The sequence below is a fragment of the Crocuta crocuta genome, unplaced genomic scaffold (assembly GCF_008692635.1).
Source record: "Crocuta crocuta isolate KB4526 unplaced genomic scaffold, BGI_CrCroc_1.0 scaffold38, whole genome shotgun sequence".
Classification (NCBI taxonomy): domain Eukaryota; kingdom Metazoa; phylum Chordata; class Mammalia; order Carnivora; family Hyaenidae; genus Crocuta; species Crocuta crocuta.
Genome location: NW_027532605.1, coordinates 3,333,311 through 3,346,506, shown reverse-complemented (window position 1 = coordinate 3,346,506; position 13,196 = coordinate 3,333,311). Strand labels below are relative to the sequence as shown.

Sequence of the window (13,196 nt, the reverse complement as noted above, 5' to 3'; positions counted from 1 at the left end):
TTGGCTTCCCCCCTCGATGGGAGCGGGGGCGTCCCGGCCGCGGCAGCCGCCTGAGGAGGGAGAGCTGGGGGCCGTCACTTCGGAGTTGGGGCTGAGCAGTCCTCGCGGGAGAGTGTGCCAAGACCGCTGCAGCCGCTGGCCCAGTACGTACCTGCTCGCTGTCCGCCAAGTGAGAGACGCGTTGGNTGGGGCACCAGAGTCGCCGGGCCGCGCGGGCACTCGGGGGCCGGCGTCCTGGGGAGCGGGCCCCGCGCGGCCGCCACCGGAAGGAGAGGGCGGCATCTGGCTCGTGTGGGCGATTCCCAGAGAAATTCGGTGCGCCGGGGCAGCGAGAGGAGGGCGAACAAGGCAGCGGGCCTGGGTTGTGCGTCTTCCCTCCGAGAAAGCCGGGGGTGCGAGTCCATTCTCCTAACGCGACTGCGGTCGTCGCGCGGGGCTCGGGGGTGCGTGGTGTTTTGTGCGTGGTGGGTGTTCGCGCCGACCGCTGAGTTTTGCAGCCACCTTCCCCAGGGGCAGAATCTTTTTGTTGGTTTGTTTACTTTATAGGAATGTTGCACTCAGTCTTAGTTTTTGTCCTGGGTACCCTCTCGTTCTGAATGTAGTTTTCTTTTTAAAAGCGGAAGGAGAGTTTTGCTTGGAAGCAGCTTACAGAAACTTGGCACCAAGGTGTAGGGAAGCGAGAGACTCGTGCTCGCTAAGGCCGAGCGTGGAATTTGCAAACACATGTGGGACATACGAGCCTTGGATTCAGAGGTGTGTGACCTTATTCATGAAGAAACATTGCAAGTGCTATCAGATTTATGGTTTTCATCTTCAGGGTTCACAAGGCTTAAGATAAGAAACGACACTTCCAAGTAAGCCGAAATATTCTAAGGTCTTGGAAAAGGATAATTGAGTTGGAAAAGGCACGTATAGGTTCTGCAGACCCAAGTTTGCAGCAGGTCATCAGGAGTCTTTTTAAGACTTGCATGTAGCTTTATCCCACCACTCTCCTGGAGATCCGGGAGGCATGGAAAATTTGGGGGTAGCTGTCAGTTTCAAATTGCATCCAAAGAAGTGATTTGGAGTAACCTGTCACTACCAATTGGTTTGCCTGTGACGTGTCTGCAAACTTAAGGAGTGCAAAGATCAGAAGCTGAGAGGGAAATTCTCAGATCTTGTTTAAAAATATTTTGGCAGTTTTAATAGATAATATTAGATTGCATAGGAACAGAGGAACGGAATTTAAAATAGATTAGTCACGTAGGAAATGCTAGGCTGTTTTGTTAGAAAAGTGTGCACACAGTGAATTACCTTTTTAGATTTTCACTTTTTTGACGATTTTCCCTTGTAAAACATACCAAATTATGACGTCACAATTTATGTGTGGGTTTTAAGAAATAGGGAAAAGGATGTATAGGACTTTCTCTATTTTGGGTGAAGGCTTAAAAGAGCTGCTTCTAACCTCAGTGCCAGTAAAAGTGGACTCTTAGATTCAAGGGTATCCTTTTTCCTCCATTTTTCAATATCATTTTGGACATTTAATATTGCCCTTTAATTAAGCTTAAAAATTATGTTATCTTTCTAGGTATTAAAATGCATATAGAGGTCCTCTTAAGAATGTATAGCTGTCTGGCAAAGTCAGCCGTCTTTATGGTGGTTGGGGTATTGGATGCTGGAAAATTAGGTCTTGAAAGAAAATAATTTCAAGGAACCATGGGAAAGTTTCTTGTTTTAATTTTATTAGTTTAGCATCTTGCACAAAAGTTAATATGCCATCCTGGCATTAGAAAAATTTCCTATTTATTGTCGCTGGTGAGTCTCTGTTATATGTGGAAGAATCCATAGTAATAAAACATTGAAGCATTGTAGATTTTTAATTTAATTTCATTCTGTAATTAAAATGACAAATCCTTAGGAATACTACACCTGATAAAAGAAAATTTAGTGAGTTTATATGTCTAATAAGTAATTTGATATATTAATTAAATCTCATCCTTTTTCAGAATTAATACAATTTAATATCAGTTAAAATAACTTAAAATTTTCCTTTTTTTGTGATTATTAAGTAACACCCATTTTCCTATAGGAAAGTTAATAGATTTTCATTTCTCTGAGAATCAGTTAAAGCATCCGATGTTTTAATCACACTTTAAGGACATAGTGGTTTATTAAAGATTTGGGGGAGTTGCATTGTGGATGCTCTGAAAGACGAAATTAAATGTATTACAAAGTAGGAGAGACCTTTGAAGAATCTGTTGCATGAACTTTACATATTTAAAGTAAAAGGTAGTTGGATGGAAACAAATATGTCAGGTTTGTGTGTCCCTTGACCTAGTCTGTGTTCTAAGACTCGGATCTCATCTATTCCATTAGAAGTTTATTTTCTTTTGTTGGGGCTGTTCATGTGCATTATGAATATGATGTTTTATGTTTATATTACTTTCATGGAAAGGACCATTTTATATGTTTTGAACAGTTTAGATCCTGCTAATGTATAATTGTCTTGCATATGAGTATTTCATCATGGAGTTTTTAAAATCTATTAAGGAATAAATAATCCCCATTCAAGCATAATGAAAGGCTCCTAGCCCCTTTGCTTTGGATTTAGTTTTATCTTACCTGCTTCTTTCACACTTTTCAGTAGACCGAACACTAGCACGGTTATGATATTAAATGCAAATTTCCTTTTTGATCTGACATGTTCAAAAAAGTAGTACAATAGTAGAATGTCTTAAACTCTCTTAAACGTAATAATGGAACAAGTGGGAAATCAGAGAAGTTGATGCTGGGAAAAAATAGTAATCTTCATCTTGTCAGAATTCTCACAGCTAAAACATACCATTAAGCTTTCAAATAGTTTGTCATTTCTCAATACATTCTATTTAGGGGGCTGCACGTTAATTTGCACAGTACGTTAATTTAATTTTGAAGAGAAATTTCTGAAAAAAGTAATAACATTTATATATACTACATGCATTCTACATGCTCAGAGGACAATGTTTCTTGAATTATTTGGCTGTGAGTTAATTGAAGAATTTCCAGCCATATCCTATAAAATACCTTTTGGTATTCTAGTTAATGCGTAGTTATTGTTTAATTGCAAAAATAAATCTAATATACTTTTTTTCTAATTTAATAGATAGATTAAACTTAAGCATTGGATACTTTCATTAACTTTTAAGGGATCTGTAAGACATTTTCTTCCAGCTTCATTCAGAAATCAGAAAAATCAATAGGAGGGAACATTTTAAGTTTTCCAAGTTACCATTAATATTCATTAGGAGCTATATGTTTACTTCATAGCTATGACAGTAATGAAATCAAAATACCTTAAGAACACTGAATGCTTACTAATAAATATGTTTGAGTAAATTATTTGGCACTTGGAACATATAGGAGTTAGTGCCTAAGCCAAGGCTGCAGTCTTAAGTGTAAGCCGTGATGTAACTAAACTTCATTATTTTAGCTTGAGTTCTAGGACTAGGAAAGGCTCATACATCCCTAAGCTCATTTCTGACTTTTCATAAGCCTTTTGTGTTTCAACCTGTAGTATACCCACTGAACCCTTCTCACCAGTCCCTGTACCTTCAAGCTACAGTCTTCCAAACTTGGTGGTATTTCAGAGGCTTTAGATGCGGTCTCTACCCTCAGGTTTCCTGTAGGGAAAATCCTACATTTCCAATCCCTAACTTTAATTCCCTTGGCACACACTGGATCTCATCTAGATGTTAAGAGGAAAACAGTCTGGTGGAACTAATTCACCTTAATCTGTAAATGACTCATGAGCTAACTTCCCAAGTTTTTTCACATTTTTTATAAATCTGTAAGAAGCTGCTGTTAACTTAGACAATTTTAAAGTAAAAATTTCAGGCTGTGTTGGGAGGAAGGAATTTATAGTCCTTTGCATAAAAAATAAGTCACATTTTACTGGGATTTTGCCCTTGCTTTCTCCTCACTCCTGGAAGAGTCAGTCCTTTGGAATGCCGCAGACTTCATAAAAGTGTGTATATTTCCCATGTCATAAAGAGGAGGATTCACAAGTAGTGATTATGAATCCATTTGATACTTGTTATTTGAGGATAGCTTCTAGTGCATTTTTATTTGTAGAAACAGGGAAAAGACTTAGACTCTTTCATGGTCTCTTAAAATGCTGGTGCTGAGACTGGACTAACACATGAAGTATATTCTAACACTAATCTATGTAGTTTTCTGTTTAAGGGAATGCATCCTTTGATCTCTTGGAAAAATAGCCATGTTATAGGAATCAACCATACAGCCTTAAGAGAAAGAACTACTGAGGAGGAGAGAGTGAAGGAGATTATAAGGGAGAGTAGTAGCTAAAGTGCTGTTACTAGATTGGAAATTCTTCAGGACACCAATTTACACAGCATTCCTTTTGGAATGTGAAAGCGGGCTGCTGATCAGATTTTGTCTCAAACGTTGGGTTTCATTTCACTGCAGCATTTATAGAGACGTTATTCTACACTGAGCACTTGACTAGGAGTAGAGGGGGGAATAAATGACAAAGGAGACCAGTTCCTACCCTTAGGGAGCTTGTAGCCTGCAGAGCCAAGTGAGGCTTCTCTATTCTGTGACTTCTTGTGTATAGCACTTAGAATAGCATTTATCACAGTGTTTAAGTGCTTATCTGTCTTCCTTCTCCCTCTTAATTCATTCCCCATGAAGGGTCATCTTTCCTCTAGATCGCCAGGACTAGGTCAGTAACTGGCATATTTGAATAAGTGGGAACAGTAGTGTGGGGTTCAGAGAAGGGAGAGGACACCTACACCAAGGAGATGTGGGAAAGGCTTTATGGAAAAGGCCAGTGAAGGTGAGTGGGAGGGAGTGTGCCTGGCACAGGGCAGGGAAGTGGGAGGCACATTCGAGGAATGCCCGGTGTATCTGGCACAAGCAGAGGGGCATGTTTGGGACCAGAGAGAAGGCTGGAAAGGGAGGTTTGGGTCTGGGATGCCTCTGTGAGTAGTTTGGATTTCTTTCCCTTGCAGTGGGGACATCTGCACAGGTGGAGTAAAGAGCTACACTTGTACTTTAGGAAAATAAAGTTGCTATTGCAGCATGGGATATACTGAAGGTAAGGGNCTCTCTCTCAAAATTAAATAAAATATTTTTAAAAATTAAAAAAAAAATTTAATGTTTTATTTATTTTTGAGAGAGAGAGTATGAGTCGGGGAGAGGCAGAGAGAGAACGAGACACAGAATTTGAAAGCAGGTCCAGGCTCTGGGCTGTCAGCACAAGCCTGATATGGGGCTCGAACCCACGAACCATGAAATCATGACCTGAGCCCAAGTCTGATGCTTATCCAACTGAGTCACCCAGGTGCCCCTAGGGGAAACTATTTTCAAAGTTGAAACAAGAATCAGTCAAAACTAGAATTAGGTGCTTTTGAGGCAGAGAAAGAAGGGTGGTGATGTGGTTTAAAGAGATGAAGATTTGAGGCAGAAAGAGGAAAATAAAGATGAAAGAGTAGTGGTGCAACTAAAGAAATAAGAGTTGGAAGAGTAGATTTGGGAGTACGGAAGGTGAGGTTTTGACAGTCTCCAGGTAGTAGTTGAAATGCAAAATTATCAGAAAAACGATTTGGTCTGATGGTTCTCAAACTTTTCAGTTATGAGGACCATTTTTTAAATTAAAAAATTGCAAATGTTCATTGGTCATTTTAGTATTTGTTGATTGAGAAATATAGACTGTAATGAGAACAGCTACTACGAATTCAATAGCTATAGTTTTAAATAATTTTATTGTATTAAATCACAAAGTGTTTATTTACTTTCATTTGCAAAGTAAACCTGTGTGAGAAGCACGTGTTTTACTCACTAGCCAGTGCCTGCTGCACATTTGCCAATAACCCTATGGCCCATGGCACTAGTCCAATCTACAGATAATGGTTTGGAGGTCAGTCTGCTATATGTGAAGATTGAAGCCTGGGAGTGGTTGAGATTCTCTTTTGATGGAGAATATGGAAAGACAATCGAAAAGAGATTTAATGTAAAAGTTTAGAGAACTCTTGCACTTAGGGAAGCCATTGCCATCACCAAAGTCAGGTATAGAGCATTTCATGGAGTTCTGTCAAGCTGCAGAGAGGTTAAAGAGAGAGGCCAGTGATAACTCAATAGCTGCTTGAGAGTTTTGATAGAGTTGTAGGACCAGAAGGCAGGCTGAAGCTTCTTGGAATGGATTGAGGCAGGTTTAAAGGAATGGTTCTTTTCTCAAGTGACCAGTAAAGGCCTCTGTCCTACGCTAAATGCCCGACATCCCTGCTTGGAGAATGTCAGAGAAGTTGTGTTTCCCAGAGCCATATTAAGTAGTTCATTGTGGCTCAAGGACAAAATAGGAGTTGACCAGTCAAGTTTTCTGGGCCAAGCTAACCCCTTATTTTATTGAGGGTAATTCAGATATGACAGATGACTGATCCTATTCAGTAAGAAGGCAAAGTGAGTTTTGTTTTGAAGGTTCTGGAACAATTATTACCATTAAAAGTAAATTAATGAATAACAAATGACAACAAATGGCTTTAAATGAATCCATTGTTGTTTAATTCCTCTTCCTCTTGAACTGACCAGGTTGAGAACATTTAAGTTAGTACAAGTGGAAGTTTGTTGTATATAGGCAGCAGGCCTTTGGTTTAGATTTTGCAGTAAAAATTAGTAACGGGTTTCTCTTCACTTTGGAATTCATAAAAAGGTCAGACTCAGCATGGTTTCCCAGTATCCTGCAAAGGCCAGGTAGTAGTAGTTTTCAGCAGAGTAGATTTACTATACTATTAGCTACCTGCTTATCGTGTCGTTCGGATCTTTTTATACTTTATATTTACTTCAGATTGGAGAGATGCAGATAGAAGCTTGCTCTTGATTTATTTGACCTTCATGTTGAAGCATGAATAGATACAGCGTTTGTAAAAACAGAAAATCTCATCTTCTAAGAATTTTCTTTTAAATCAAGTTAACGTATGAAGTGGTGGGTGTTTAAATTACCACAACGGGCTTTTGTAGGAAACTGAAACATTCTCCTAAAGCAAAAGCTTAAGGAGAAAACTCCTTTCCCAGCAGTCAGTGTGGGCCTTTAGAAGCCTCCTGGGACTCTAAATAGTTCACTTATTTATCTTTCATTTGGTATCTTGACTTTGGAAATGCATATTTGGTCCTATCAGCCATTATGGAGGCAGTACGATAATTACTACTTTCTTACTGGCACTACTTTCTTACCCCTCTAGGAACTCCAGGGTTTCCTTTCTTTCTAGGTAAAGATGAGAACGGATAGACATCTTAAATTAATATTTTCCAAACTTAAAGACTTAATGTCAGAAGAATGAAACTTAAGTTTGGGTCTTTAGTTCTCCTTAAGTTTTTTCTCTTTTATATTTGTCTAACATATATGCCTTTCTTATTGCTAATATAAAGACTCAAAAATTATTCTTACAGATTTTCTCATGTAGTCTTTCCTTTATTCCATAATTTGGGGGAGATCACATATGAAAAGATCATCGATGACACCACAAACCTTGCAAAGTTATAGTCCTTTTATAAAAAAGATTGTGTGTGTACCTGTATTTTTTTTTTTATACTCTTGAATTGAAAGACTTGGAGGCTCTTGCATTAGGTATATGATGGGAAAGGAAGTTTCCTTCCTTCTACCTCAGACACTTTCTAGAAGTTCTTCTATTTGGTATAATGTAGTTCAACACAGACTTTATCTTGTGTCTGTAGTCTCAAAGAACTGTGTTCCTGTGGGTTAGTGTCCAGCTGGATGATAGGCTCACTCCCTGGAGAGGCTCCCTAGAGTGGGGGGGGGCAAGTGGATCCTCTTGTGGGTGATTTGGAAGATGTGAGAATGTTTTTGTACAGAGGGCTGAGGTGGAATGAATATGAAGGTAGACTAAAAAAATCTGGATGATCACAATATGTTGGAGTTTGTGGTGCCCAGAAGATATATTAAATAGGGATCATCTAGTGTATTTTGCCAAATTTACCAAATCATGGGAGCCTCTAGGGTACAACTCAGTGACATAGGAAATTGTATTTTTTAGTAGCACCCCAAATGATGTCTTGGGTATTATTAGCCGAAAGCTGCTGTTCCCCAGTCTTTTTAAATATCCCTTCGAAAGGGATATAACCCTTGGTGACAGGTCATCAAGTCAACTGGCAATACCCTTGTAAAATAAAGTACCATAAAATTTGAGGAGGTCACTAGTTGATCCAAGCAGATTGTGGATGACACAGAGGTTCCCAGAAGTCAGTTCTTAACGGTGTTAGGGAGTTACGTTCTTATTGAATGGGATGACTGAGACTAGAATTTTGTATAGCATTCTGGTTGATGACATAAAACAGAAGTCCCAGTTTTGGTGACCTCCTGGCCTTTAGAGATGTTCCTAATACCCCTCTGCTTGCGTTATCTCCCAGTTAACTGTTGCTCTGGACAGTTTGAGCTGAGAGTGGAGCTTCCATTTTCCTTTGATGTATATCCTCTGTTGGCCTTCTGTAACTTTCTCCATGTAGGGCTATAGGGTCCTTTTTAATCCTAAGGGTGCAAGTTGATTACAACATGTTTGTTTGTTTCTCTTAAATGGAAGTACTTGCCCAACTCCTCTTTGTATGTGGGAGTTCTCCAGGCAACTGTGAATAACTTATAAAGGGTGCTAAGAGGTCAAGAAGTGCTTTGCTGGGTCTTGTTCTGTCTCTTTAAAAGCAGGCTTCTCTGTCTTGATTGGGTTTTAAAAGTAAGTTTCTTCCTGGTCTCTGTCTTAGGCTCGCCACTGATTCTTTGGAGGGCTCTTTCACATTCCCTTTTTCCCTCCTGTATCTCCAACCATTATACACGCTTAGACTCCAGTCTGTTACTTTGCATGCAGGGCAGATCTATTTAAGCATTCTACTTTACGCCATCTTCAAGTGCCATATGTTTGAAAGAGAATCTCATCATCCTGATTTTTCTGTATCCCCAGTGCCTGTTGTGGTTCTTAGACTGTGTAATCCCATAGTCCTCTATTAGCTCTTTTCTTCATGGAATCATAGAAAATGTCAACAAATGGTAGCCATTTCCTCTCCTTCATCACATCAAAGTAATCACCAAATCTTGTCATTTATTTGTTTGAATTTTTGCTGCTTCTCTTTTTCTTGGTTCTTAAATATACCACCACCTTCTATCTTCTCACCTCCAATTCATATTGTAATCTATCCTCTTCTGCCTGCCAGACTAACCTTGCTAATTTTTCTTCATAAAATGGGAATCACTATACCAATCTCGCAGGGCTGTTGAGAGGATTAAAGATCTTCTTTGACTTCTTGTTGGAGTTACATTCCCGTAAGTTGTAACATGTCATGCGTTGAAATGCATTTAATACACCTAACCCAACTGAACATCATTGCTTAGCCTAGCTGACCTTAAATATGCTCAGAACACTTACATCGGCTTACAGTTGGGCAAAATCCCCTAACACAAAGCCTAGTTTATAATAAAGTGTTGTATATCTATGTGCTTTATTGAATACTGTACTGAAAGTGAAAAACAGTGGTTGGTTTGGGTACAGAATCATTGTAAGCATGTTGGTTGTTATCCTCATGATTGTGTGGTTGGCTGAGAGCATTGGCTCACTGCTGCTACCCAGCATTACAAGAGAGTATTACTAGCCCGGGAAAAGATCAAAATTCAAAATTTGAAGCATGGTTCTACTGAATGCATATGGCTTTTGTACCATCGCAAAGTTGAAAAATCGTAAGTCAAACCTGTAAGTTGGGGACCATCTGTAGATTAAAGTATTTGTTATATTGTCTGATGCAAAGTAAGTATTTGGCAAATGGTAGCATAATATACTTGTTACGTCCTTTTGAATTAGATTATCCTTTACTTCACCTCTGTATCCATACCATGGAAGCAGCAATGGAATAGTCAAAAATGGAGGATATAGAGCCCTGTAAGCCGTGGTGTGAGTCCTTAGACTTATGCTTAACTAGTTGTGATATTTCAGACAAATTACTTATATACTTTATATTTTTCACTTTAAAATGGAAGCAATTATATTGACCATCAGGATTGGTAGGAGAATAAACTGAGAGAACTTATGTAGAGAGGGAATGCTCCTTAACAGTCAGTTGCTGTGCAAATGCTCCTTGTCTTGGTTCTTCCCACACTGTATTTGTAAATCCTGTAGTGTCTAAAAAATAGGTTTAAGATTTTTGGAGCAAGTAAGATGAGTATTTCCTCTCTTCTTCTTACAGGTTAAGTCCATCCACAGTAATGGCTGCGGCCTTACCCAGGACCCTGGGGGAATTGCAGCTGTATAGAATATTACAAAAAGCCAATCTGCTTTCTTACTTTGATGCCTTTATTCAACAAGGTGGTGACGATGTCCAGCAACTCTGTGAAGCTGGAGAAGAGGAATTCTTGGAAATCATGGCACTCGTGGGCATGGCTAGCAAACCCCTTCATGTCAGAAGGCTACAGAAAGCTTTGAGAGACTGGGTTACAAACCCTGGCCTCTTCAATCAGCCCCTGACTTCCCTGCCTGTCAGTAGCATACCCATCTATAAGTTACCCGAGGGATCACCAACGTGGCTGGGGATATCCTGCAGCAGTTATGAGAGGAGTAGCAATGCCCGGGAACCTCATTTAAAAATCCCCAAGTGTGCCGCCACCACTTGTGTGCAGAGCTTGGGACAGGGGAAGTCAGACGTGGTGGGGAGCTTAGTGCTGCAGGGTATCGGGGAGTCCAGACTCTGGCAAGGCCACCACGCCACCGAGAGTGAGCATAGCCTCTCCCCAGCTGACCTTGGCTCCCCGGCTTCCCCCAAGGAAAGCAGCGAGGCCCTGGACGCTGCCGCTGCACTCTCAGTGGCCGAGTGTGTGGAGCGGATGGCCCCCACACTGCCAAAAAGTGACTTGAATGAAGTGAAAGAGCTGCTGAAAACCAACAAGAAGTTGGCCAAAATGATCGGGCACATCTTTGAGATGAGCGACGATGATCCACACAAAGAGGAAGAAATTCGAAAGTACAGTGCAATATATGGCAGGTTTGACTCCAAGAGAAAGGATGGGAAACATCTCACGCTTCATGAGGTAAAAAGCCCATGCTTTTCTTTGTCTGTATGTGGTGGGTTTTGTTTCTTAGAAGTTGGGTAGTATTTTGCAGTGAAGGAGATACACTCTGTGAAAGCAGTGTTAAAAACCTTTAGGTGTTTGCAAATTATGAACTCTTTTATGAAAATAGACCTTGTTTCTTATGCTGGGGTGTTTTTGTGTTGGACTCACATGTTGAGCTTTGGAACTGCTGTGTAGGGGGACTTGGAAAAATAGAAGAATTTAAGCAGGGAAAGCATAAAGTCTGTGCACTTACAAGGCAGTTTTTTTTTTTTAATGTTTTTTATTGATTTCTGAGAGAGAGAAAGCGCGTGCAGGGGAAGGTCAGAGAGAGAGGGAGACACAGAATCTGAATCAGGCTCCAGGCTCTGAGCTAGCTGTCAGCACAGAGCCCGACGTGGGGCTCGAACCCACGAACCATGAGATCATGACCTGAGCCGAAGTCAGACGCCCAACTGACTGAGCCACCCAGGTGCCCCAGTTTGTTTTTTAATTAAGAAATAAAATAGGATTTTAAATGCAACCATTTAAAAATAATTTTGTATATGTTTTTTAGAAAAAAATTTGTAAAAAATAGCTGGAACTTAAAAGGAATTTTCAGCCAGCATAGAAAATAAAATTATATTAGGTGAATGTTATAACATTTGAAAATTGTTTTGATTTGACAGTTGTCATTAAAATTCTCGTTATTTTGTATTTGTAGCACTCTATCCAGAAATATCTTCCTTAAGTAGAAGAATACATATATATCTCTTTTGCATGTACTCCCTTTCTCTTCTTGTCCATCTGGTCAGTGCATCATCTTTAAGATTTCACTCAAGCATAAGCTTAAGTCTGTTCTGATATGTTTTCCCACAAGTAGAACGATCTTCCTTTTCCATTTCCATTTTTATCCCTACGTACCCTACTATCCTAGTAACTTCAGCACTTCATTGTACTTATTTGAATACTAGTCTGTCCCTCACAGTTTACTTTGGGTTTCCTCAAGGCAGAGGTAATGTCTCATTCATTTTATATCCTCACAGTCTAGCACACCCAATACATGCTTGGAAAATAAACACATTTTCAAGAGTTAAAAAGGAGATTTTATTGCTGAATTTTTTTATAGCTTTTATCCTGTAAAGATTGAAAAAATTCAGTTGAATGTAGTATTCCATGTAAGAAACATTAGATTTTTCTCCTCAGACTTGTACTTTAACACAGAAAAGAATGTATACTTACTGCAAAAAATTCAGTCATTACAAAAGGAAGTAAAGTAACTGAATCTGTAAACTTTCAGATAGTTTTCTTTACGTATACAAATAAGGGATCATATTTTGCACACTGTTCTCCAAATTCCTTTTTTTTTTTTTTAGATTTCACATTGGTATTCTTTTTTTTTTTTAAGTTTATTTCAGAGAGACAGAGCAAGTGGGGGAGGGGCAGAGAGAGAGGAGACAGAAATCCCAAGGAGGCTCCATGCTGCCAGCATGGAGACTGATGCAGGGCTTGAACTTGGGAGACCGTGAGATCATGACCTGAGCAGAAACCAAGAGTCAGATGCTTAACCCACTGAGCCACCCAGGTGCCTCTCCAAATTCCTTCCTTTTTTTTTTTTTTAAATACTTATCCGTACACTCACAGTACAATATATTGTTAGATATCTTTCCAAGTAAGTAAACATGAGGTGCCTTTTTTATTTTTGTGTTGCATTGTATTCCATAATGTGAATGTGCCATTATTTATTTATCTGAACTATTCACTTGTTGGTGTCATTTCGGTGGTTTCTGTTTTTCTGATACTAAGTATGGTGGTACGTGAACATTATACACCTGCTCCTTTATAGACAGACTAGTGCATGTTTTCCTATAGAATAAATTCCAACATGTAATATGGGATCAAAGAATGTCTAGATTTAATAGTTTAGTAGATACTGCAAAATTGCCTTCTGCAACTTCTATACTGCCATTATTATATGCAGGTATCCATTTCTCCACAGTATTGGTAATACTGCAGTTATTTTAATCTTTTCCGGTCTAACAGATGAAAAATTTTCATTGCTCACATTTACTTTCCTTAAGGAGGAGGAGTATCTTTTTATATGTGTGATGAACATCCAATTTTATGTGCTTATCCTTTGTTT

General features: G+C 39.4%; 1 protein-coding gene across 2 annotated transcripts in view; it reads left to right on the top strand.

Annotated features, from left to right (window-relative positions):
- Window positions 1-10: 10 nt before the first annotated feature.
- NAB1 (NGFI-A binding protein 1) overlaps window positions 11-13,196 on the top strand; it is a 43,764-nt gene continuing 30,578 nt past the window's right edge. For both annotated transcript variants that reach the window (XM_077780226.1, XM_077780225.1), the window contains exons 1-2: window positions 11-143; window positions 10,216-11,053. In XM_077780226.1, coding sequence (XP_077636352.1) covers window positions 10,235-11,053 — 819 coding nt within the window. In that variant the 5' untranslated portion in view covers window positions 11-143; window positions 10,216-10,234. The remainder of the gene's footprint in view (window positions 144-10,215; window positions 11,054-13,196) is intronic.